Source organism: Manacus candei, unplaced genomic scaffold, assembly GCF_025592945.1.
Source record: "Manacus candei isolate 608988 ecotype Guabito, Panama unplaced genomic scaffold, ASM2559294v1 h1tg000018l, whole genome shotgun sequence".
Classification (NCBI taxonomy): Eukaryota; Metazoa; Chordata; class Aves; order Passeriformes; family Pipridae; genus Manacus; species Manacus candei.
The window spans coordinates 5,673,130-5,696,242 of NW_026138066.1; the positions used below are offsets into that span (position 1 = coordinate 5,673,130).

The 23,113-nt window shown below is 44.4% G+C and overlaps 1 protein-coding gene across 1 annotated transcript; it reads right to left on the minus strand.

Annotated features, from left to right (window-relative positions):
* Positions 1-531: 531 nt before the first annotated feature.
* Positions 532-22,938, minus strand: ACO2 (aconitase 2). The gene is made up of 18 exons (XM_051784213.1): positions 22,799-22,938; positions 16,946-17,088; positions 15,610-15,868; positions 13,397-13,489; positions 11,277-11,435; positions 10,927-11,077; positions 9,523-9,627; positions 9,170-9,261; positions 8,781-8,886; positions 7,557-7,714; positions 6,430-6,503; positions 5,658-5,769; positions 5,343-5,465; positions 4,984-5,139; positions 2,833-3,024; positions 1,880-2,012; positions 1,452-1,573; positions 532-1,035 (listed from the first exon to the last, which is right to left on the minus strand). Exons 1-18 carry the CDS (start codon positions 22,832-22,834, stop codon positions 892-894), a joined length of 2,358 nt encoding a protein of 785 aa, XP_051640173.1. The 5' UTR covers positions 22,835-22,938; the 3' UTR covers positions 532-891.
* Between the last annotated feature and the right edge of the window lie 175 nt (positions 22,939-23,113).

The following is a 23,113-nucleotide window of genomic DNA, read 5'->3' on the forward strand; positions in this document are numbered from 1 at the left end:
CACACAGGCTGTTCTGGGGTAGTGCCAGAACAGGGGAAGAAAACAGTTCCAGTACCTCCAAGAAGCTGTTTAGCTCAGCTCCCATTTCACAGGGTCAGAGGTCCCAGGAGTGCAGTGAGATGGGAGCTACATGGCTTTGTGTGCAGTTCTCCTGAAGAGACTCCTCAACATCTGTCTCCTGTTACAAGCTGTGCTTGAGGAAACTAATTTAGTGCCCAGTGGTGGGAGGGCAGATACATCAGGTGCTCTTGCAAGTTTGTCATTGCTGCAGTAGTGGTACTGATTTGCAATGCACAGGAAGGTAGTGGGGAAGGTGGTGATGGCCACGAGTGGAGCCTGCAGTAGGCTAAACAGTGCAAGACAGCTGTGAGGGCTCTTTTTTTTACCCTGTGGAGTTAGTGTTTGTTGTGGTTTGTTGTTTTGTTGTTGTTTTTTTTCCCCTCCATATAGCCATAATTTACAAGAAATTCTTTCCCACCCTCACAGCAACAGTGACAGGGATGAGGATGATGAATACAATAACACATGGCAGAAGAGATGGTCACATTCTTTATTTTCATTTTAAGTCTTTAGCCATCAGTAAAGTGAATGGGCAGAAAACAACCAACTGAGCAGACAAACCCACCCTAGCTGGTTATTTCCAAATATAAATAACTGTGGGACAACTGAAACTGAGCCAAAATAGAAAAAGGGAGCCGGGGAACTTAAAAGATGAAAGTAAGCCTAGCTGCACTCCCTTTTCATAGTGTCAGTGAAGAGGAAGTACCATAACAAAAAGGAAGCTATGGTTACATTTGATCAGACATTTATTCCAACAGTAGGCATGGAATTGCACTTTCATGAAAATGCCAAAGCTGAATCGAGTCCAGTGCACCGGGGCCTTGTGCGCACTTAGCTTGATTTCTGCTGCAGCTCCTTCATTCTGTTCAGGGCACTGCCAGCCTGAAACCACTCGATCTGCGACTCATTGAAGGTGTGGTTCAGCATGATTGTTTCTTGGCTCCCATTGGGATGTTTGATGATGCATTTCAGAGGCTAAAGGAAGAAGACAGTTTTTATTTAACCCTCCCTTCTCTTTCAAGGGAGCAAGTTATCTGAAGTTTCTCACAGGAAAATTCCTACATGTTTTTAAAGGGCTGAAAAGGGAAAATTGTAGCTCACGGCAGGTCTTAACATAAAAAGTGAGGGTGCAGTTCCTTGTAGGGAACACTCATGCTTAAGCCAACAAGTCCAGAAATTCATAGTATCATACAAGGGTATCTCATCACCATTCAGAACAACAGTCTGATTCTGACCTGCCCTGTAGCCCCCCAGGCCACTGTGTCTTGCCTGGCTGGGAGCTTGCACTGCCCACCAGTGCCAGTGCTGCCTCACAAGCACGCAGCTCACCACTGTTCCCATCAGTGGCACATCCCTGCCCACAAGTGCATGACAAGACATTGGACGGTTACCTTTCCAGGTGCAAAGTCTTTCAGCCCCACAATGCTTAGCTTGTCCACAGGATGGATCTTGTTGTAGTCTGCTGGATCAGCGAAAGTGAGAGGCAACAGACCTTGCTTCTTCAGGTTGGTTTCTGCAGAGAACAAACCACCAACCACTCGTCACACCCCACTGCAGGGAAGCAGGATTACCTTCTGGCTGCACAGCGCTTCTCAGAGTAGCATTCCAGCAAAATTATCTTTGTAGCAAGATCAGCATATCCTCTGTTTGTGGCATATCTAACTAGATATGTAACAGGACTCCTGACAGGAGGGACCCTGCCATCTGTCAGCAGGTAAGGTTCATGCCTGTAGGTGTTGAGCCCTAGGACAAGGTAAACTGCTTCCACTCAAACCAAACACATCCTGTTTACACACACCACAGGGGAAGTGTGACTCACCGTGGATCCTGGCAAAGCTCTTGGTGATGATGACCCTGCCTCCCAAGTGACGTGGCTCCAATGCTGCATGCTCCCGGCTTGATCCTTCACCATAGTTTTCATCCCCAATAACTGCCCATTTGACACCCATTTTCTGTGACAAAAGGCACAGATTTACATTTTTGCTGCCACACAAATGAGGAATTAACAATAAATATCCACCCACACATCTAATTGGAACATTACACTGACATTGCTGTGCTATGACACCTTCTCCCAGAAGGCTCCCTTCAATTCTAAGAAAGGAGAGAAATAAAGGAATTAAGTGCTTCACAGTAGTTAGGCACTGCCATCCAAGGAGGATTGCCCTTGGGATCCAGAGCAAATACTTTCTTTCCTTTTCCTGCCACCTCTCCTTCCATGGTGCTGTGCCAGACCAATATTCGCACCAGCCAAGATCTCTGCTCTACTTCTGGAAGGGATATGGAAAATTTTAACTTCTCTCTCCGGGAAGAGCCAATCTGAGACAACTGCCAAGTTGTCCAGAGGGCAAAAGGACATTTCTTGAGATTCAAAGCCAAGTGTTAAAGAATAAAGGGGATAAGATTATAACTTGTTTAAACATTAGACTAGTCACAGATGAAACATTCCAGGAGGCAAGATTTAGTTACAGCCTAATAACACCCATGCCTTGTGAGGTGTGCAGAGCCTAAAGGAGTTCTTCCTCTTTTGTTTATGATTTCTGGTCACCTCAGAGTCATGGGATCCTCCTCCCTCTTCCCCCTATCAGGTAGGGACTGAATCTCCTACAGGAACTGCAATCATCAGAGTAAGTACCAAGAAAAAGCCTCAGTGCTAAGGGAATTCACAGCTGCTGTTACTTGAGAGCAGGAGGGAGAGATCCTCATTCTTGGCACACACTGCCCAAAGTGTAAACGTCCTCTTAAAATAGATGTGTCAGGGGAACGTCTCACCTTGTAGTAACGGGCTGTGTCTGGGACTGGGCCAAACTCCTGGGTTAATGCATTCCTCACAGAGTTGGCTTTGCCATTTTCAATGTTGATGGCACCAATGAGCAGGTTGTTGGAGATGTTGTCCAGGTGGCCACGGAATTTAAGCCACGGGCCGGCTGCAGAAATATGATCAGTGGTGCATTTCCCTTTTACCTAAAGGGTAGTACAAGAGAAGAACATCTTAGGATGGAGCAGCGTACTTGACCCTTCCTCAGCACTTTTAATTGTGAAGCATTAATTGGGGGGAGTGGTCGATACTCCAGAGGGCTGTGCAGCCCTTCAGAAGGACCTCAACGGGTCAGAGAAGTGAGCAGAGAAGAACTGTCTGAAGTTCACTAAAGGCAAATGCAGGGTCCTGCACCTGGGGCAAGAATAATCCCATGCACCAGCATAGGCTGGGGGCCAACCTGCTGGAAAGCAGCTCTGCAAAGAAGGGCCTGAGGATCCTGTGGACAAAAAGTTATCCCTGAGCCTGCAGTGTGCCCCTGTGGCAGCAGTATCCTGAGGTGCACTAGGAAGAGCACTGCCAGCAGGTCAAGGGAGGTGATCCTGCTCCTCCACTCAGCCTAGTGAGGCCACATCTGGAGTGCTGTGTCCAGTTCTGGGCTCCTCAGTACAAGTGACATGGAACTCCTGGAGTGGGTCCAATGGAGGGCAACAGAGATGATTAAAGGGACTAGAGCATCTCCTGTTCAGCCTCGAGAAGAGACAACTGAGGGGGACCTCATCAATGCCCATCAGTATCTGAAGGGAGGGTGTCCAGAGGATGGGGCCAGGCTCTTCTCACTGGTGCCAAGCAATAGGACAAGAGGCAATGGGCAGAAACTGGCGCACAGGAAGTTCCACCTGAACATGAGGAAGAACTTCTTTACTGCACAGGTGACCATGCACTGGAACAGATTGCCCAGAGAGGTTCTGGAGTCTCTCTCACTGGAGATATTCAAGAACTGTCTGGACACAATCCTGTGCAATATGTTCTAGGATGGCCCTGCATGAGCAGGGAGGTTGGACAGATGACCCACTGTGGTCCCATCCAATCTTACCCACTCTGTGATCATCACCTCTCTTTTAAAAGGCACAAACCCAAGACAAGCGCATTTGTTAAAGAATCAAGGCACTCCTGAGGCAGAAAACAGTGGTCATTCTGCCTGTGTTGGGTAGGAAGAACAGCCTTGTTCCAAAGGATAAATTACAAAAATTAGCTTAGCCATGACATCTGCCATGTCCTCACTTCACTCAGCAGCAGGTTTTTCAAGTACAAAAAGCAACTAAGCTCTTCCTCCTACAGCTCAGCCTCCCTGTTGGGGGACTTCAGCAAGATGCCAAGTGTTATCCTCTAAGTTTCTAAACTGCACATAAGCCTTCTCAGCTTGTAAGAACAGAATTTCTAACCAGAGATAATGGCCTTCCAATTGGTAGGTCTCAAAGTGCTTGCAAAGGAGTTGCCTTGTCCAAAACTTAAGCACAGCTCAGTATGGCCCTTGGGAGTACCTGCAACTCTGCCAAATCAGTGTTCCCAAAGGTCAGTTCCTAAGGGACTGCATTTCACAACCCATCACTGTATTAACTGAAGTTTTCATCCTCCTAACTCACCTCAGGCAGAGAGGAGAAACCCATCTCCATTAAAAGACCAAATTGCAATATTTTATTATGAAGTAATTTCTATAAAGTGGGAAGACAACATGCATAGTGATGGACGAGAAGTTCCCAGTGACCCCATTTCAGACAAAATACATCTTAGAACAGTCAGTTATTAAAGATGCTAATTAAAGAACCCATCCACCTTTCTGCTGCAGGTTATAACTGGGACAAATTCTGTAGACTGCATGGTATGGACAGGATCGTATTACATGCTATAACAAGCTTCATTTTTCATGGTATTAGCTAACCACCAGCCCAAAGGAGAGGAGTCTTAGTTATAACAGAAAGAAGTATCAAAAGGAAACACCTCTCAAGCAGGAAGACCCTTGGTTCACTTTCCATAACAATGTGATTGTAGGGGAGGGAATCAGAGACAGCTCAAAGGCACATCCAAAGCTTTTAGCAGCTTCTGTGCAAACCTCTGTTCGAGCAGACCTGTCACAGCTGGCATCCCCCCACTTGGTTCCTGACCTTGATGAGGATCAGCATGTCTTCTAGATCCTTGCCATCCCACTTATCAAAGGGCTCAAGAAGCTGGAGGCGCTGGCTGGTGGGGCTCACATCCACGTGCTGCCCACTGCCATCCTTGGGAGGGTACTGATAGGTGTCCTGGCCTGGGTCAAACTCCTTCCAAAGAAAAAAGGAAAATCATCAGCCTCAGCCATCCCCAACAGCACATAAGAGAACAAGTCAATACAGGCAACTGCCCCCATTCTAGCTGTAACACTGCACATCAAGGAAGAGGTCAGTGCATGAAAGTTCTCTCAGTACACATAAAACGCTGCTACTGTCAGGCCTTTCCTCCCTCCGCCTCCAGACCGAGCAGTTACCAGCTTGGGCAGCTCATCTGCATCAGGTGCCTCTAGTTTAAACTTCTTCCCATCTGCTCCTGTCAGGTAATCTGTCTCAGGGTTAAATTTTAGAGTGCCAGCAATGGACAGGGCTGTGACGATCTGAAAGAAAAAGTGACAAATTTAAAGGTGTATTCTACCCCCATCTCTTCATTTGAAAGTCCTAAGTCTAATAGTCTCAAAGCCAGCAGCCAAGCTACTAATCAAGCCACACTGGGCCTCTCCTGTAGGCACAAGAATTGATTCCCAAGGCACCCTACCTATTCCATGGCCCCTCATCTGGCTGTTTCTTACCTCTGGAGAGGTCACAAATGCATGAGTCTCTGGATTGGCATCATTGCGACCCGTGAAATTCCGGTTGTAGGACGTAACTATTGTGTTTTTCTCTCCTTTCTTGATGTCCTTCCTGTGAAAGAAGCAAACATGCTCATCAGATCTAAATGGGATACTGCTTCTAGATGTCTCACTGCTAAAATCCCCCAGCCTGCTTTTGGCAGGAACATGAACTGGTGCCTGGACACGTTTTCTTCCTTAAGCAAAGATTCAAAACAAAGTACAGTGCAAACCCAAGTCACTGATTCTTGGAGTAGTTTTCACAGCACTGTTGAACTGTCTAAACAACTAACTAAGTACATTGCCTTTGGATAGCCCACCATCAGCAGTGACAAAGCCACATGAGAATGTGTCTCCCATCCCTTCTATTGGGAATTTTTCTTCTGGCTACTGCAATGATTGAAGTTGGACCAATTTATTTTTCCTATTTTAAAAGGACCATACAACCTCTAGTCCACCCTCTCAGAGACAACGAATCTCTTTTCCCATTTTTTGCCTACTATAAAATGCCTCCAGAACGTGTGTCCATTGTGCAGCTTCATTCATTTAAAGGCTCAATATAAATCTGCAGTCTTTCTTTTCTCCTCCTCCAGTGCATATCAGACAGCTATGGACAATGGGTTTTTAAACATTTCATTCCCAGTGTGCTGTATTTACAGTCACATTTGGCTTCACAGAGCACTTTAAGAGCTAAAAGACACAAAGCTAGGATGAAGTCTGTCTTTCACTTTACCTGTCCCACTGGCCAATGCATGGGCCACAAGCGTTGGCAAGAACCAGCCCTCCAACTTCTCGCAGGATTTTCGCCTGGGGGCAGAGAACAACTTTGTTACTGGTTAGAAAATCTGGAATAAGTTTCTGGGGTTGCTCTTTCAGGGGAAGCAGACACTAACAAAAAGCACCAAGCATGAAAAAATTCTCCTTGTTTGTTTTGAGTCACTTTTATAAATATATGGTGTTTGACCTCAGTAAGGGTATAAGTTAACAGTAGGGAAGAGCATAGGATGACTTGCCACGATGTTCCCATTCTCTACCTGCTTCAACTTGAGCAATCCAGCTACTTGCAGATATTTGACTGAAGGGCAGTGTCTGGTCTGATTAATATCCTACAGACTTCCTGTCCATGTAAGGACAGAACTGGCCACAGCGCAGGCAAATGCGTGTGCCTGCTCAGTCCACTCAGCAAATGACCCAGTTAAGGGGGGAGCTGTTAAAGAAAGGCATGATTGTGGACTTGGTTGGAGGAGGCATTAAGTATTGGCTGGGCATATCCACATGTGAAGACTTGGTCCCCATGCTGTGACAGCATCTAACATTTACTAAATAGAAAAATAATTAAAACATCATTTTCTGCCAGAAAAGGGAAGAAAGTAGGTAATGGTTCCTCTACAAAAACATTTCTTTCAAATCAAATATGAGTTTTGCCATAAGTTTTGTCCAAATTGGGAATCACCCTCCAACAAAATAGCTTGCTCACTTCCTAAACTGTTCTTAAATGAGAAAACTGGATTGCAGGCCTTTGTCAGCCATGGCCACCTACAGAATCCCAGGAGCATGAGGCATCCCTTGCTGTGCATACTGTTTTCTCCTCAGGGCCTCAGTCTTAGCTGTCTTAGCTCTGTTCAGTTCTAATCCTGTTACGCTCAGGTAGTAAAAATATCAGATCAAAACACTGTCAAGGTGATGGCGGGACCCACAAGCACAGTAGCACAAGGCTAGTCACTACATCAGTAATTGTGCCTCCAGCAATAAGTGAAGACAAAGTTTGAGAGGTTTCCATTATCACCTCAGGACCCTTGAGTGCTGTCTTGAAGAATTTAACCCTTACTGTTTGGAAGCGTAAAGAGCAGGCATACTCACATAACCATCTCTTTCAATGGTGGCACGGATCTGCTCTGAACCTGGTGTGATTGTGAACTTTGATTTGCACTTCAATCCATGCGCTAGTGCCTGTTTTGCCACAGCTGCAGAGCGTCCCATGTCCTCATAGCTGGAGTTGGTGCAGCTGCCAATCAAGCCTGTGGTGTTTGACAGAAAAGAGAGGTGGTTACTGTAGCCCCGGTATTAGGAAGCTTCTCCCTGACCTGTCTCTCTGCAGAAAAAACAAGGAACAACCACCTTTTCTGCTGACAAGGTATCTGAAAGGGTTTCAGGTACTAACACTGCCAAGCCATCCAGCAATATACTGTGGTCACAAGCGATCCCTTGTCCAGCTTTGGAGGTTGCACAAACACACTACCTTGTCACTATTCTGGTTATTGTTTTACAAGATCTGAGTGTTACTTACTTGCACTTTGGTTATGCAAATTACCAGAGAGAGGTATTGTTCCACAGACAGAAAAGATTTCAAACCAAAATGGCAAGAAATGGAGGAAATGATGAAAAGCAAGCATGCTTTGTTACAGTATGAATACCACATATGAATACCACATATGAATACTGTACAATCCTGACAGGTGCTAACCAGCAAAATATAAATTCTCTTTCAGTTACAGCTGCTGTAACTGTATCCCATTTGTAACACCGTTGAATAATACATTTCTCACCCAGGATGTGGCTTTACAATGTATTTCCATTCCTTTCATTCCCCCAGTGAGCAAAAGTTGAGAAGCCAACCCACAGGTTACCATCCCAAAAGTGAGTATTCCAAGTGAATTTCCAAGCCTGCTCTTTAGGACAGAAAGTACTAACTTCACTATGTCCTGAGAGCTCAACAGCCAACAGCTGGGAGAGCTGACAATCATGCTCCTGACAGATCTCTGCAACAGACAAATCCATGGTGCAGACTTTTAACTGAAGTGCTCTTCAACAGGTATCATTCCTGTCAACCCAAACATTCAAAAGTTTTGAAAATGGAAAAAAACCTGGTCTGCTTCTCGAGATTAAAATCTCTCCTACTATCCCTGATCTCATCCTAAACACCTGGTCTAGGCAGTCACTAGTCTTTCCAGCAAATATGGCCGTGAAGACATGACACTGCACCGAAGTCAAAGGACATACAGCAGCAATGAAAAGACTGGATCCCAAGACAGCAACATTTATGCCACAAGTATGAAGGCAGAGGAAAGAGCAAATGCTACCCACCAACTCTGATATCAACAGGCCAGCCCTCCTTTTCTGCCACAGCACCAATATCTGACACAGGGTGCGCCAGGTCTGGTGTGAAAGGTCCATTGATATGTGGTTTCAGCTTTAAGAAACAGTGACAAAGTCAGAAATTAGAGTAGCAAAGAATAACCCCAAAACACAGCAGCAAATCAATTCCTTTCATAGCTCTATCTGGAAGCTGTTTAAAAAGGATTCTCCTACACGAACACTGGAGCACAAGCTGTCAGTGAAGCAGACCTGAGTGTATTTTACATGTTCTAGTACAGTGCCAGGGGTATTACATCCAACTCCCAGCTTGGTCCTCATTCACACAAAGCAGAGTCATGTCACAACATCCAAGATGGCAAGAAGAAAGAAGGCCTTACCTCACTGAGGTTGATTTCTATCACCTGGTCATAATGACAACCAGAATCTGGTACCAAGTGTTGCTTGAATTCTTCTGCAAGTGCAGCTATATCTGGAATAACAAAGAAGGGGAATCTGAAAAGTGCAGCAAATGTGAGAGAAAAGAAAAAGTTTGGAAAAGCTAAACATGGGGGGTCCACCATTTACTTCCCCAGCCACTTTATCTACAGGCTCTCTACTTGTAGCAGATGACCTACAGGACCACATGAGGTCAGAAGTCACATCAGACACCACTATAGGAAGATACTGCTCCCAGAACACACCTTCACTTGAACCCATACTTCTACCCACTTCAACCCCCAACCCCTCTTACCAGCTCGCCCAGTCTTGCCCAAGTATTTCTTCATGCGTGCATTGTACGGGAAGATTGATGTGGTAGCTCCAATTTCAGCCCCCATGTTACAGATTGTTGCCATTCCTAGAGAAGTGGGAGAAGCGACCATGGGGTCAGTAAGAAAGTCCAAGGCCATCCAATTGTCCAGAAGTCAGTACATGGAAAAGACAGCAAAGCCAAGAGGGATCACGGCATTTCCCACGTAAATCCACAGTTGAGAGGACATGCTGGCAATGTAATGGCTGGCTCAGCCTCTAATAATTCTGATTGATACAGTGCCTGCAACCAGATTTTTCTGCAAGGAAGGAGCTGAAAGTCATACTGATTCTTGCAGATACTGGAAGGGATGACAGGGAACCCCCATCTGCACTGAGCACTAAATACATTTACAGCAGTGAGCAGTGTCTCTGCTACCTGTAATGGGTGCCCTGTCCCTCCCTACCATCTAATTTATCTTTACTGGATGGAGGAGCCAGACATTTGTGAGAAATGTAATGGGTTGAATAAAATGCTTCCAGTGACAGAACACAGTAAAATAACCCCAAATGTTTGCTCACTGCACTGGGATCACCCATGCCTTTCAAGGACACAGCAATGAAATCGTAGAAGCTGCTGCCTTACAACTAACAAGCTAGGAACAGATACCACAGGTCAAGGTCCTCTGATTTCACAGAGGAAAAATCCCTAATTGCTCTGAGTTTGTAAAACCAAATATTCCAAGTTGTAGCCAAGTCAGGCAAATTAAGAGAAGTCCAGCTTGAAGGCTGTGCTTCAAGCCAAAGGAAGAGGTATTTCTTGTAATTTGATCTTAGCTAGCACATTACAGAGAACTGCAATTTTTGCTGGTTCAGATTCGGCACCCAAGACCCACAATTAGCTAGTATATGACTGCATGTTATAAACTGCTTCTTTCTGGTCTATCCTCTGCCCACCTCCCTTTTCTAAAAAGCTTTTTGTTTAGCAGCTGTCACACATATACTCCCTTTAACCTGTTTCTTTTTTCTATTCACAGCATATTTTAGGCTGAAATGAAAATGTCATCCTTTATCTCTGGCATCTCCATCTTCTTAAGTATATACTGGAATACCTCCACCCTTACTCTTATCCTGATGTACCATCTTACAGGATTCTTCGCAATTAACTATCCCATGTTCTTAAAGTCACAAGAAGATTTAATGGAGAGAAGCCACTTTTTCACTGAGAGGGAGTGCTGTTGTGTTACACCATGCTCACCCAACTCTCCCAGTTAGCAGCGTATGAATCACCGGGCCAGGCTAAGGGAGAACATTTAGTCCTTCTTGCCTGATTCCCTTCTCAGCCTCCAACACTCAGCACTCAGCTCCAACACCACTCCTCTCAGGTAAGAGATTTGTGTTGTCTTACCTGTGCAAGAGATTGAATCCACACCCGGCCCGTGGTATTCAATGATGGCGCCTGTTCCACCCTTGACAGTGAGGATGCCAGCCACTTTCAGGATCACATCTTTAGGAGAAGTCCAACCTGAGAGCTTGCCAGTCAGTTTTACACCAATAACCTGAGCAACATTAATGGGGGGGAAAAAAATACTGACGTCACTTCCTTTCAGAAAGGTAATGGTATATAGTTCTCCTGTGGGGTATATTCCTTTCAGATTGCAATGGTATATTGTGCCTTATATATACAGTGGTTGAAAATCAATGTTCCTTACACATCCCACCCTTCACATCGAAGATTGGTATTCTTTGTGCTCCTACCTTTGGGCATTTGAGCTCCCAAGGGATTCCTGCCATGACATCCACGGCATCAGCTCCACCCACACCAATGCAGATTCCTCCCAAGCCACCTCCGTTTGGGGTGTGTGAATCTGTGCCAATCAGCATAACTCCAGGGTAGGAGTAGTTCTCCAGAATGATCTGAAAATAAAAATGGATTGTTTGCTTGCTTGTTTGTTGGGAAAGGAGGGGGAAGACAATCGGAAAGAAGACAAGAACAAGAGATAAGATCAGTTTGTATTTGTAGATTTCAGTAAAAGAAAGTAATTGAATTTGGTTTGGATTGGAAATTCTCTTCTGTTTCAAACTCCTTGTGGAGAATGTAAGGACAGCACAAGGTACCAAGTCTCAGCCTCAGGATTCTTGCTTGTCCCAGGATAATAAAAAAAAAATTAGAAAACAATCTCTTATTTTTTTCATTAGAAGAATACTTCCCTCCAGTTTAGGCTTTTGCTAAGGTGCCACCTTAGTTAGCCTTTGTTAAGGCTCAGGAGTCTATTCCATAGTCTCCACACCCTTAATAAACTGCTGAGCAAGTCAGTTCACTTATCCGATGCTAGGCTGGATATATAAAGACCTTCCATCACCTTTATGCTCCCATAGCAGTAGAATACCAATAGGCTCCTCCAGTTCATGATGCCAGGCAAAACCCAATCACACAGAAGAATCCCTCACCAAGAGGCTGCCCTTCCCTTATTGCTGTTAGTGATTCCGTGCAAGACTTTTCAACTACCAACAAACCCACAAAATGGTTACTTAATGAAAAAAAAAAAAAAAAAATCTTTTCTGTGGTAGCAACATAGTGGAGAACTCAAGCTGATGAACTTCTCATTGCATATGTGCCACACCAATGCTAAGGACAGCCTCTCTGAGTACCACAGAACTCACAGCACACACATCACAGAAGAGCTTGAACAGAACTAAGGTGATCCTTAATTAAAAAGACCATGGCTTTGCTTTTACAACTTTCAGCTTCACTGGTTTGTGGCTCACATTAATACATTTGTGGGAGAAAGGTCACTTTCAAGGCCTCGCTTTGCCAGAGTTGGACTCTGAAGTTATGCAACATGACCAATTTTCTCCATCCAAAGTCAGCCACAAGAAAGCTGGTAGCCACTGCACAGAGCTATGTTGCCGTGTGACAGATGTCACAAGTGGTTCCACAGCACAAATGACCTGAGATGTTCCCATAACCTTTTGAAGAGTTCACCTGTTGCATCGCATTAAGCTAAGGTAACCTTAGTAACTCATTTTGTAGCTAAGAAAACATAGGAGAGAGTTCTTGACTCTTGTCACAAGTTGCCTGCTGACAGGATGCTTACCAGTCATCCATTCTCCTCTCCACTTTTGCTTCATTCTGCTCTTCAACTTTTACTGCCTGAGACTCAGAGGAACAATGAAAAATGACTACTGGACCCACAAAGTAAATCAATCACAAGCAAGTTAGGGAAATCCTGACAGAGGTGTTTGTTTTTTAAAAAAAAAAAAAGCCTCGTTAAGTGGTAAGTTATCTTAGGACAGTCACACTCATTTTAGATCCAAGTGCAATAACAAGAGAATCTCAGACTTGGAAACTGTTCTGCATTTTATTCAAATTCACATAGCAACTGGTTATGTGTTGCCATGCTTAAGTACTTAAAAGTTAGGTGTCCTCATATACTCTCCTGGGTTTTATGGAAGCAAATGCATACATAATAACCCTAAAAAAAAGTATGTTACCGGGGCTGCTCTCCTTAGCACCGAAAGCAATTCACATTAACCCCATGGAACCAGCTTGATGGCATCACCTTACTGTTCCAATTGTACTAAGAGGAGCCAGCCCACAAGCAGTTAAGGTATTTCAAGCTTCTGTGATTCACGTGGCATGCTGTTGGCACTACCTAATCACACATCAGGTTACAGTTTGACCAAAATAACCTTTAAAAAAACACCACTGTTGTCAAGCTAACAGAGAGAGCAAGTAAGAAACCTCGCCTGCCTTGAGGAAAGCAAGTTGTTTCCCTCAGCTGGTGAAATTCTTTAAGGGTTTGCACTTAAGTTCTCTCTTCACCATAAAAAGAGCCACTGCATGTTCAAAGATTGCAAACACACACACACTTTACCTGGTGAATGATTCCCGACCCAGGTTTCCAGAATCCTACTCCGTACTTGGCACCAGCCGTTGCTAGAAAGTTGTACACCTCCTGGTTTATGTCCTGTTCACACAGGGAAACACAGAGCATTAGTAACACATTTTGTTCTTCCATACATCAAAAGCTCATTCAAACACATTCCCTTCCCTCACACGCCTGTCTGTAGTTTGCTCCAGAGTTTTGCTACAGCTGGAGGGAGGTGCACAACACTTTTAAAAGCAAAAGGAACTAAGACCATTTGACACACCGTTGTAACAGGCCATTTAATTCCATCCCACCTGTAGCTCTACTAAAAGCATCTTTTTTAGTTTCTAATTCTGAACAGCAACAGCCAATAAAGAATACCCTGCCAAAAGGTATTTAAAAATGCTCTGCTAATTTTTTCTATCTTAGGGGTTTCTTTTAACTTGTCTCCCTCACTTATTCTAGCCCCTACTTCCTTCTCTACCAGGTGTTCCTTTTCCTTTACAGATGCTTTGGAGACATTTCAAACCTCTTAGATAAGTATTTTGGCTTTATTTTTACAGATTAAGAAATGCAACTGGAAGTTGCTTGCTACCAGGGGAGTTGGTGAGTGTCATTTCTCATTCTACCAAGTCCCCTGTTTAAGACTTACACAATGCTGCCTTTCTTGCTGCACTATCACCATTATTGGTGGAGGTCACACCGTGAAAATTGCTTGTGAGAAAAACCACGGTTGCCAAGGAAGCATGACACTATTATGTCCTGATATTTCTTGGCAGAGGAGTGGCAGAGGAGATAAGATAAGCACTAGGAGGAGTTTCTTAAGGACTGTTCTCATGCAGCTAAGCTTCAGAATAAAGGGAAAGGGGAAACAAGATAATGGAAGAATTGTCTCAGCACACATTTGCTGAAGTTTCCCATGAGGCAGCAGCAGTTCTTTAAGCCTCATTTTCCACTGGGAGTCGGGTCACTTCACTGTTTGTGCATCCTTCCCCCAGTAAAGCATGCTGATGTGCCAGGAGCAAATCCAAACCACCCTCTGGCCTGCCAGCATTCATTGTGTGCCAACTGGCAGCAGCAGAACCCAGTCAGAAGGCAGCAGGACCTTTACTTGCTCTGCTCAGAGTGGATGGCAAAGGAGGGACACAGCTCGGGGTTGCAGTGAATAAAATTGCACTGTGGAGAACAAATGCAGGAATAGGGGAAAGGGGAAGACAGGAGGTGAATGGGAGAAAAGAAACTGTCTGATTTAGTAAGTCTCAAATTCTTAATGGCACAACTTAGGACTAAGAGAAGCAGAGCAAGAACTCCCCAAATTCACTCAGAGTGGTATAAGTTGCCTTACTGTGGCCTGAAGGAGAAAGTCAGAAGCAGTTACTTCAACACCATGAGTTTCTGAGAATAGATATGGACTAAAATCTTAAAATGCAGCTGACCCCTGTTCACTGTTTGTAAATTCTGGTATCAATATTCAAGGTGCAATTCCTCCTGGCTCTGACAAGATTTCCTTGGCAGATGCATCATGGTATGTAGGACAGAGATGAACGTGTCTGTATATTACAGAAGCCCCTTTGGGGACGAATAAGCAGTAAAACAGTGAGTGAGAAATTTAAAAAAGGGAGTGAATCACTATTTGAACAAACAAGACTTTGAAATTCCCAAATAAAAACCAACATCCTCGGTGCTTTTACACACACGAGCCCTGAAAGCCGCACATGCTTCAGTTACTGCTCTTCAGAGAATCACTAGCAAATGCTTTGGGAAACTAACTACTTGCCTCCCCCTCACAGGATACACCAGTGCAATGCAGGCATGTTCAGTAAGTTTTTCACACTGCCATACTGCAACACAGAGTAATCTGTCTTCCTTTTTTTTTTTCCCCTTTGAAATAGATCGTTTCTCTTCCTTTAGCTGAAACATCTTCTCTCTCCAGAACACATACATGATCTGGCCTTCCATCATTAACAGCTTAAGACTAGCTTTTCCTACATTCATGGTCCTTTAAATCATGTAATGGATGAATCTCAGCTGAGAAATTCCCAAAGATCCACTTTCTCTGTTTATTTGGTGCATCTCACCTATCTACAGAGCTGACCACCACAATCTGTTACCATATCTGACTCATGGCTGTCCTCCGGGAAAAAAAATTAAAATAAGCTCTTCCTTCAACTGTAAGGAGGTTTTCAAGCAGACAGAAGTTAAGTTTCTGCAACAGTGACCTTAGCTCTTCGAAGATCCTTTTCACCACCTGACTGGGCTTCGATGAGGTGATCACAGTGGATTGTGGAAGGCACAGCCACTTTTGGCAGCCCACTGCTGATGAACTGTAGCATTGCCATCTGAGCTGTGGCATCCTGCATGGCCACACGGTCTGGCCGTAAGCGCAGATAGGTCTTGCCCCGCTCAATCTCCTGTTTTGCTGGGTCATCCAGGTGTCCATATACAATCTTCTCTGACAAGGTCAGGGGGCGGTCAAGCCTGGGGAGAATAATTTTAGTATCTGTATCTTGTGTACTTCAACATTTGCCCTTTTAAGCATGTAACAGAACACTTCCTTATATTGCTCAGACTGTTAAGACCTTCTAACATACAGAAACCTGTATGCTTTTCTTACAGCACTAAAATATCAACTGGTACATGGCTAAATGGTTCAGTTCAGAAAGTTCAAAAGTATATCAATTTGTGTCATTTTATGCTTTCTTTTCTAATCTTCCTATACTATAAAAGAAGCATTGACTCTGCTAATTTCTTGAGTTATACTTCAGGACTGCAAATGTGGAGGTGATCCAGAGGTCAGACTCAATTCACAAATACCAGATCCCACAGCAAGCAAGTACAACTAAGTGGAATTTTGTGACCTCAGACCTTTCATCCTGCAGCTGTATCAGCTGAGGAATCTATTTATGTCAGTAGTATGATCTTCTGGGTAGTAGCTAAGTTGAGACAACAACCTGAAATGAGAACTACCACATTTAACAAAGGATGCAAAAACCAAAGGACATGTCATACAAACCACTGCCAAGGTAAGTGGAGCAGGAATGAACTTAACAGGCACACAAGCCTCTATCAGCAGATTAAGGTCACTACATTTACATATGCTACAAATTCCTAGTCCTCTTTTCCATGCTTAACAGCAGAACATAGGAGAACATTAACTGTTGAGAATATTCACAGTGCACAGAAGCATTATCCTATAATGACCACTGCCCACATGCTGCTGCCCAAGAAAGGGGCAAGGGCCAATGTGAAGACTCCCCAATGAGGGCATTAAACAAAGAGGACAGAGTCCTTTCTAGAACCTCCTCTGCATTGGCCTGGTTCTCTGCATGTTGCAATGCTTCATCATAACCTTCAACCCTTGCGCAGTGCCCCGCTACTACGTGGAGACATTACAACTCATGCTTCAATACACTGACAACTGCCATTGCTCAAAGCTGTTCTCCCTAGTAAACATTACCTATGCCAGGGCCCCATGACTTTTTTTTCTCCTCTCCTGTCACTGCAGAGCTAAATTCAACACATTGACCCCTCCCTTCTTCCCTTCTCCACTCTTACCTTTTACGGACAATGTTGATGTTTTTCTCCAGCTTTTCATAATTTATGTATTCATTAGGTTCAAAGTGGCTCATGGCCACCTTGGCCCGCTGGCACAGGGCAGGAGAAACATGGTAGCGTCGTATCCCACTATTCAAGGCATGCTGAAAAAAAGGAGAGTATTAGCACTGGAACCTTACAGAATTCCTGTAACATATCAATAAACCAAGTGTTTTTCAGTTTTTGTTACTGGGATTTTGCAGCCTGAGGAACAGAAAAATTGCAAAGGTTTTAAAGACACCTGATGAACATTTGATCATACAATACCGTGTATTATGTTAAACAGTGAGACACCAGGTTACCCAGAACAGGTAGCATTTACTACATTATTTTACATTTCTGTTTAAGGCACCAGATGCCTTATGCTTTCAAGAGAGAAATCTGCTTTCAGGCAATGCTGAAACAATTCTTAAACACCAGTTTGCTACACTCCTGACATATCAGAGCCACGGTGGAGAAGAACCGACGTCATTTCCAAAGCAAGCTAACCCTAGGTTGGTATTTGCTCACTGGCATTGACCTGACATTCAAGGTGACACTGCATGGGTCTGAGTAGACACCCCTCTGTTCCACCATCACATACTAAGTTTCCTAGGCAGGGTCCCTGCATACTGTTATAAAGTTTACTGTATTTCCACACAAGGGGAACTATGTTTCAACCCTAGCTAGAGAGACTTGGATGTACAAGCCTGACCTACAATGTAACACAGAGGAGGAGAGAGGTAAGATGGAGAAAAAAAAACGCATCAGCTTCACCAACCTGGCTGCACAGATCAAGGTGCTGTTTACCTCACTCTCACAGCAGCACCCTCACCTTTCCACTGAGAAAAGCCTTGCACTTACCCTACAGGTGAGTTAACTGCACAACAGGTGAACCATACTGCGACCTGAACACATAAACAGAAAACACCATGAAAAAAAAGCCCCAATTTCACTTGGCAGCCTCCACAGTGAGACAGTTTCCTGGAACACAGGAGAAGGGCAGGCTATGGTGAGGTACCTGACCTGAAACAGACAGGTCAGTGCCCAGGGCTAAAAGCTCTCAGGCAGCTTTGAAAACTGAGTCAGAGGGCAGCCTCCATGAAAACTTCCAAGGATTTGGCACATGCATTTCTTACATCCTTTGAAAGTCTCAGTCATCAGCATTAGAAGTCTGGAAACAGACTGCAGACAAGAGTTCAGAGTTCTTCCTCCTCCAGAATTAAACACTAATCTAAATCCCATTTTTTCTGTTCATCCTCTACTCCAGCGTTACAAGGTTTTGATAAGTGCAGGTTAATAAACACAGTGGTATTGCACTAAACACCCCTTTTGTGTGTATGATTGTAAATCAGCAAATATTCTTTGTGCAGAACACAATCATCATACCTACCACTGGTTTTGTGTTATCAAAAATACCAGACAATTCTTTAGATCTGTTCAAGCACTTTAATGTTTCCTTGTCAATATTTTTTCCAATTTTCTTGTTGAAAACAAGAAAACAGCATTGAGAACATTGCCCAAAATAATCACAATCAATGAGATATCACCAATTTTTAGCCAAGTCTCTTGTTTTATTGTCCTTTCGATAACGTTTGTTCGCATATTTCACAATAAGAAGTTCAGGAAAGCTAGGTGAGATCACACTAGCCAGCACACCAGCAGTAAGGGTGCCGTTTGCATTTTTACCAAACGATCCTAAGTCATTACACACACAGCTTTTGGTAGGAGCAGTACACACCTACAGCAGCTGCACACCACTTTCATGAAAGAATATCTGAAGAATGTGAACCTGGTGGTACAAAGAGGGCACTGCTCCTCCAGGAGTGCAAGGGAAACCCATTTCACTGTACTGCACTTTAAGCTTAGAGCTTCCAGAACTTGTCACAGGTGTCAGACTTGAGACGTTTTGTTCTTCCACCAGGAAAAAAAAACCCAACACCAAACCAAATCAAACACCATCCAGCTTTTCATTGTTTAACATACCTACTAGGTAAAGCTGAACTTTACCTACTAGCCATGTAACTTTTATGTTTGCTTTGTTCTGCCTTTTTTCCCCCCAACTTAAGCATTTACCCAGCACGATCAATGCTGTGAAAATGTCTTTACCTCACAAGATATCCACTGTCTCGTGAAAGTCTCCAACTGCTGAAGTGGCTGGAAAAAACACTGAGGGATTTAATCACTGTTCACGGAAAAATAATTTCTTGCCCAGACCAGGAAATGTATTTTGGTTTAATGCAGTAATTTATTTTTACTTCATCATACAGAATAACAGATATGTAAATTAAAGTAATTTAATGCTTCATAGCATCCTAGTCTTGCCTGAGACCAAAGCTGATTATAATAAGAATCTGAAGCAAGGTCTCCAAAAAGAGGTACAAAGAAAGTTTTCAAACAAAATTGAGATAAAATCCTTTCAGTTGAACATACATGCCTATGTATCTTTTTACTTCACGAAACAGCACAATGAAATGTAGTATTTATTCAAATACTAAATAAATACTCAGCTGGTACTCACAGAATTAGCACTACAAAGTAATGGACTTCTGCTTGACCATAACTGCAGGCTACCAGAAGCAGGAAGGGAGCGTGTTTAAGGTGAGGGATTCTGTCTGGACATGGAAATTGGCAAGAGAAGTCTGGAAAACCAAAGGTGTGTTTCTGTAATGGCCAGTAAGACTGGGGGAAAATCATCACCCAGGTCAATCAGTTTCAGGAGACTAGAGAATCACTTTTGTCTACATAAGACTTTTAAAAGGCACCTATTAAAAAAGTGTTATCTTCATTTTACTGGGATGTAAATCTAATCCCATATCTCTACTCTGTTGGGAGTTAATTTGATTCAATATGGTTGTTCTCATGTTGACATCCAGCAAGCCTGAGGCTCCACCACCACGACCAAGTAACAGCATACACTGGCTGGTTCAAAAGTCTGATCTCTCCTCAGAAAGAATCCACAGTATATCACTCATCACACTTGTCTATTCTCTCTGCCTGGCTTTTTATCCATTGCATCCTCAGAAATAGAACTTGGCAGAACTTAAATCTTGGCAGAACTGCAAGATAAGGGAAAAGTCACAAGCCTAACAGTTCCCAGCTTCATTCCCCCTCCCTCTTCCCAGAGGGAGAGGCAATGTAGTAATGCATTGAGGGGCTTCCATGGTGCTTTTTTACTTAGTGAGAAGCACCTTGCAACCAACAGCCAAGGGAAGCAGGCAGCCAGTAATCTATACATTTTCCCTTTTATCCAGGAATTTCCAGGCTGACCAAACAGCTGCCAAGTGATCTCCTCTTACGTGGCATTGAATCCATCATCCCAGCATGAATGTCTGTGTTCAGATTTCAGTAAAAGAAATGGCAATAATCATTACAGGGCTCCTAAGTCTACTGGTATTTTACCAGGTGAAAAGCTTCCTTAAAAGACACAAGAAAGCCAGCCTATGAAATGGGTCATTATTTTTGAAGTCTCTGTCAGGAAGCCAACATTTCTCTTTACAGATTTTAACCTAGCTATCTCACATTTAGCTCAATACAGTGAATGGTCCAGATGCAAAAGGAGTCTGAATTCAGAAACTAACTTGCACTTTCGCAGTCAATAAGGCAGACAAGTCCAGTAAGCAAAAGTTTACGTTCAAAAGAGTAGCAACCACATTATGTACACTCCTGTCTGGGAAACTGGTCCTAGAAATCCCAGCTGAAACCCAAAATACCATTTTTTCTCATCCTCCCTGATCTACGAACTCTGGCCAAGTTTCCAACATTCACCATGATTCAGCCTAAAAAGAAAAGCAGAGTGGTATAATCAAATTGTAAATGCAGTCTAATTTTCTAGACCCACCTCCAAAGAGCAACCAAAATTATGGTTCTGAAGACCAGTTTAGCCCAGGCCAACACTGATTTCTGCCAGCATACACAAAGCTACTCATACATAATTTCAGTACTTACCTATGATGCCTTCAATAAACGACTGATATTTCAGGCAATTTAGAGTTTTACACTCCTCTCTTTAAGTGAATCCTCAGCCAACGTGGCTCGAAAAATGGAATGCTACTAAAAGCATCACCTCACATAGGCAGGAGAAAGATCTTGACCCTTTCAGGCTATTAGAACTGTGCTTTAAATAGGACATTCAGACCAAATCAGGCTAATTCCGATTTATTTCCCTCAGATGGAAGCTTTCTGTGCAGCCCCAGTTCCAAAACAGTTCCAGGACAGGAGGTGGGTAGAACCAATGTTAATAACATGTGCCATGGTCAACGCTGGCACTATCACAGTGATTGGCAAGATGATGCTCATATTCATTAACCTCTAGACAGCTACACAGGGGCAAAAAAATATTGCCTCCTAAAGAGATCACCTAAAAGCATATCTGATTACCATCACAGATTTAGTCCTTCACCAGGGGGAGGGGGAAGAAAACATGCATCCTGAGCCTGGTAATAGAAGACAATCTCCCAGAATACTAAATTCCTCATCCTGACTGTGCCAGCACAGCCTTTGTTTTACATTATACCACTTTATTTTTAGCAAATGACTGCTCGTTCTCATGCAATGTCACACCACAAAATGAGAACCAATTAATTACCCTAATAAAAGACTTGCCTTTATTTTATGAGTAGTCATTTCTGTTCAAAGTACAAACTAGAAGCTACTTAACAATTAAGAACAAATATACCAAGTTATATTTGAAATGGTGCTATTCTGTGACTTTTTCTTAAATAAAAAAAAAAAAAAAGCTATACTTTCCTAAAATATCTACCACTAAAGTAAGAAAGTAATAAAAAAACAGAATTAAGATTCACAAAGTACTTTCAGAATACTAAGAGCCAAACAAGCTCTTACTTTGGCTCCCTAAGAAAAGGGAACACATTGGTCAAGGTCAAAAGTGGCAAACTGAGAAGTTACACTGCCTGCCCTTATCACATGCTCTACACTAAGGGGGGCAACCATATCCCTGTTAGCAGCCCTAAAAAAAATTACTGCACGTGATATTTGCCTTCCAGGTTTTAAAAAATTATGAAAACTTCATTATTGACTACATATTAAACACAGCAATCTCTCAAGGAAGGGAATCTCTGTGGCAAGTTCATATTACAGGCAAATGTGAGTTTTAGAGGTCATGACAGAGAAGACCTATGAGACACGTTATTACCACCCTGGAAAATAAGAGCAGTTTGTACGCCTGTCCCATCTGCTTTTCCAGCCTTCCTAGGTCCCGTTGATATAGAGACCCTGGTACCTTTGTCACCCGGAAGTCCCCGTTCATATTAAAAATAGGATTTTTGAAGCCAAGTAGCCAAAACAAGAAGTCACCTTGTGCTGCCCCACACTGATAAGGGGAAGCAATTGAAGATGAGGAAAGAAAAATGCATGCCCCGGGAAAAGGCTTTTTATTTCACCGCTAGGCCCCGCGCCCACGGGTTCTCCGCCCCGCTGGGCCCGGGGCTCTGACCACGGTCCCGGCCCAGCGCCGCGGGGTCTGTGCGAGCGAGGAGGCGGCGGCGGCGCCAAGGCCGCGTCCCCGCCACTCCGGTCACCTTGCGCTCACCTTGACGGACGGCCGGGCCCAGCGGCGGGAGACGCCCTGCCCCAGGGCCCGGGCAGCGGCCGCGCCACCGCCAACGCAGCCTCCCCGCCATCGCCATAGAAACGGGGCGCGGGGCCGCGCAGGGGACACGCTGACCTACACGCGGAGACGGGGACGGCCCAGCCCAGCCCGGAGGCTGCGGGGGGCCGCACTCCCGGCTGCCTGGCGTGCAGTACCCTTGTCTCTGCCGCGGCGCCCGCCGCCCGCCCGGCCCGGTGCCCCTCCCGCCCGGCGCCGCCGCTCACCCTAAGCCGAGCCGCCAGCACGCAGTACGGCGCCATTTTGTTCACTGACAAAGATGGAGTCGCGCCGCGATGGCGTCACGCGGTCCCTTTTACTGCTCCGGCGCGCGCGCGGGGGCGGGATCGCACGGGTCCTGGCAGGGGCACACCCGTCACAAAGGAGGGGGTCCAGGGCTGCAATGCGGGGCTTTCCCGGGCGGAAAGAGTCGGGTGACGGAGCAGCTCCGTGGGAAGGGTTTATCTAGGCAACCCTCCCGCGTTTTTCAGCTCGGCGGCGGCGATCTCTCAGACTCAGGACTCACCCCGGCCAGGACCCAG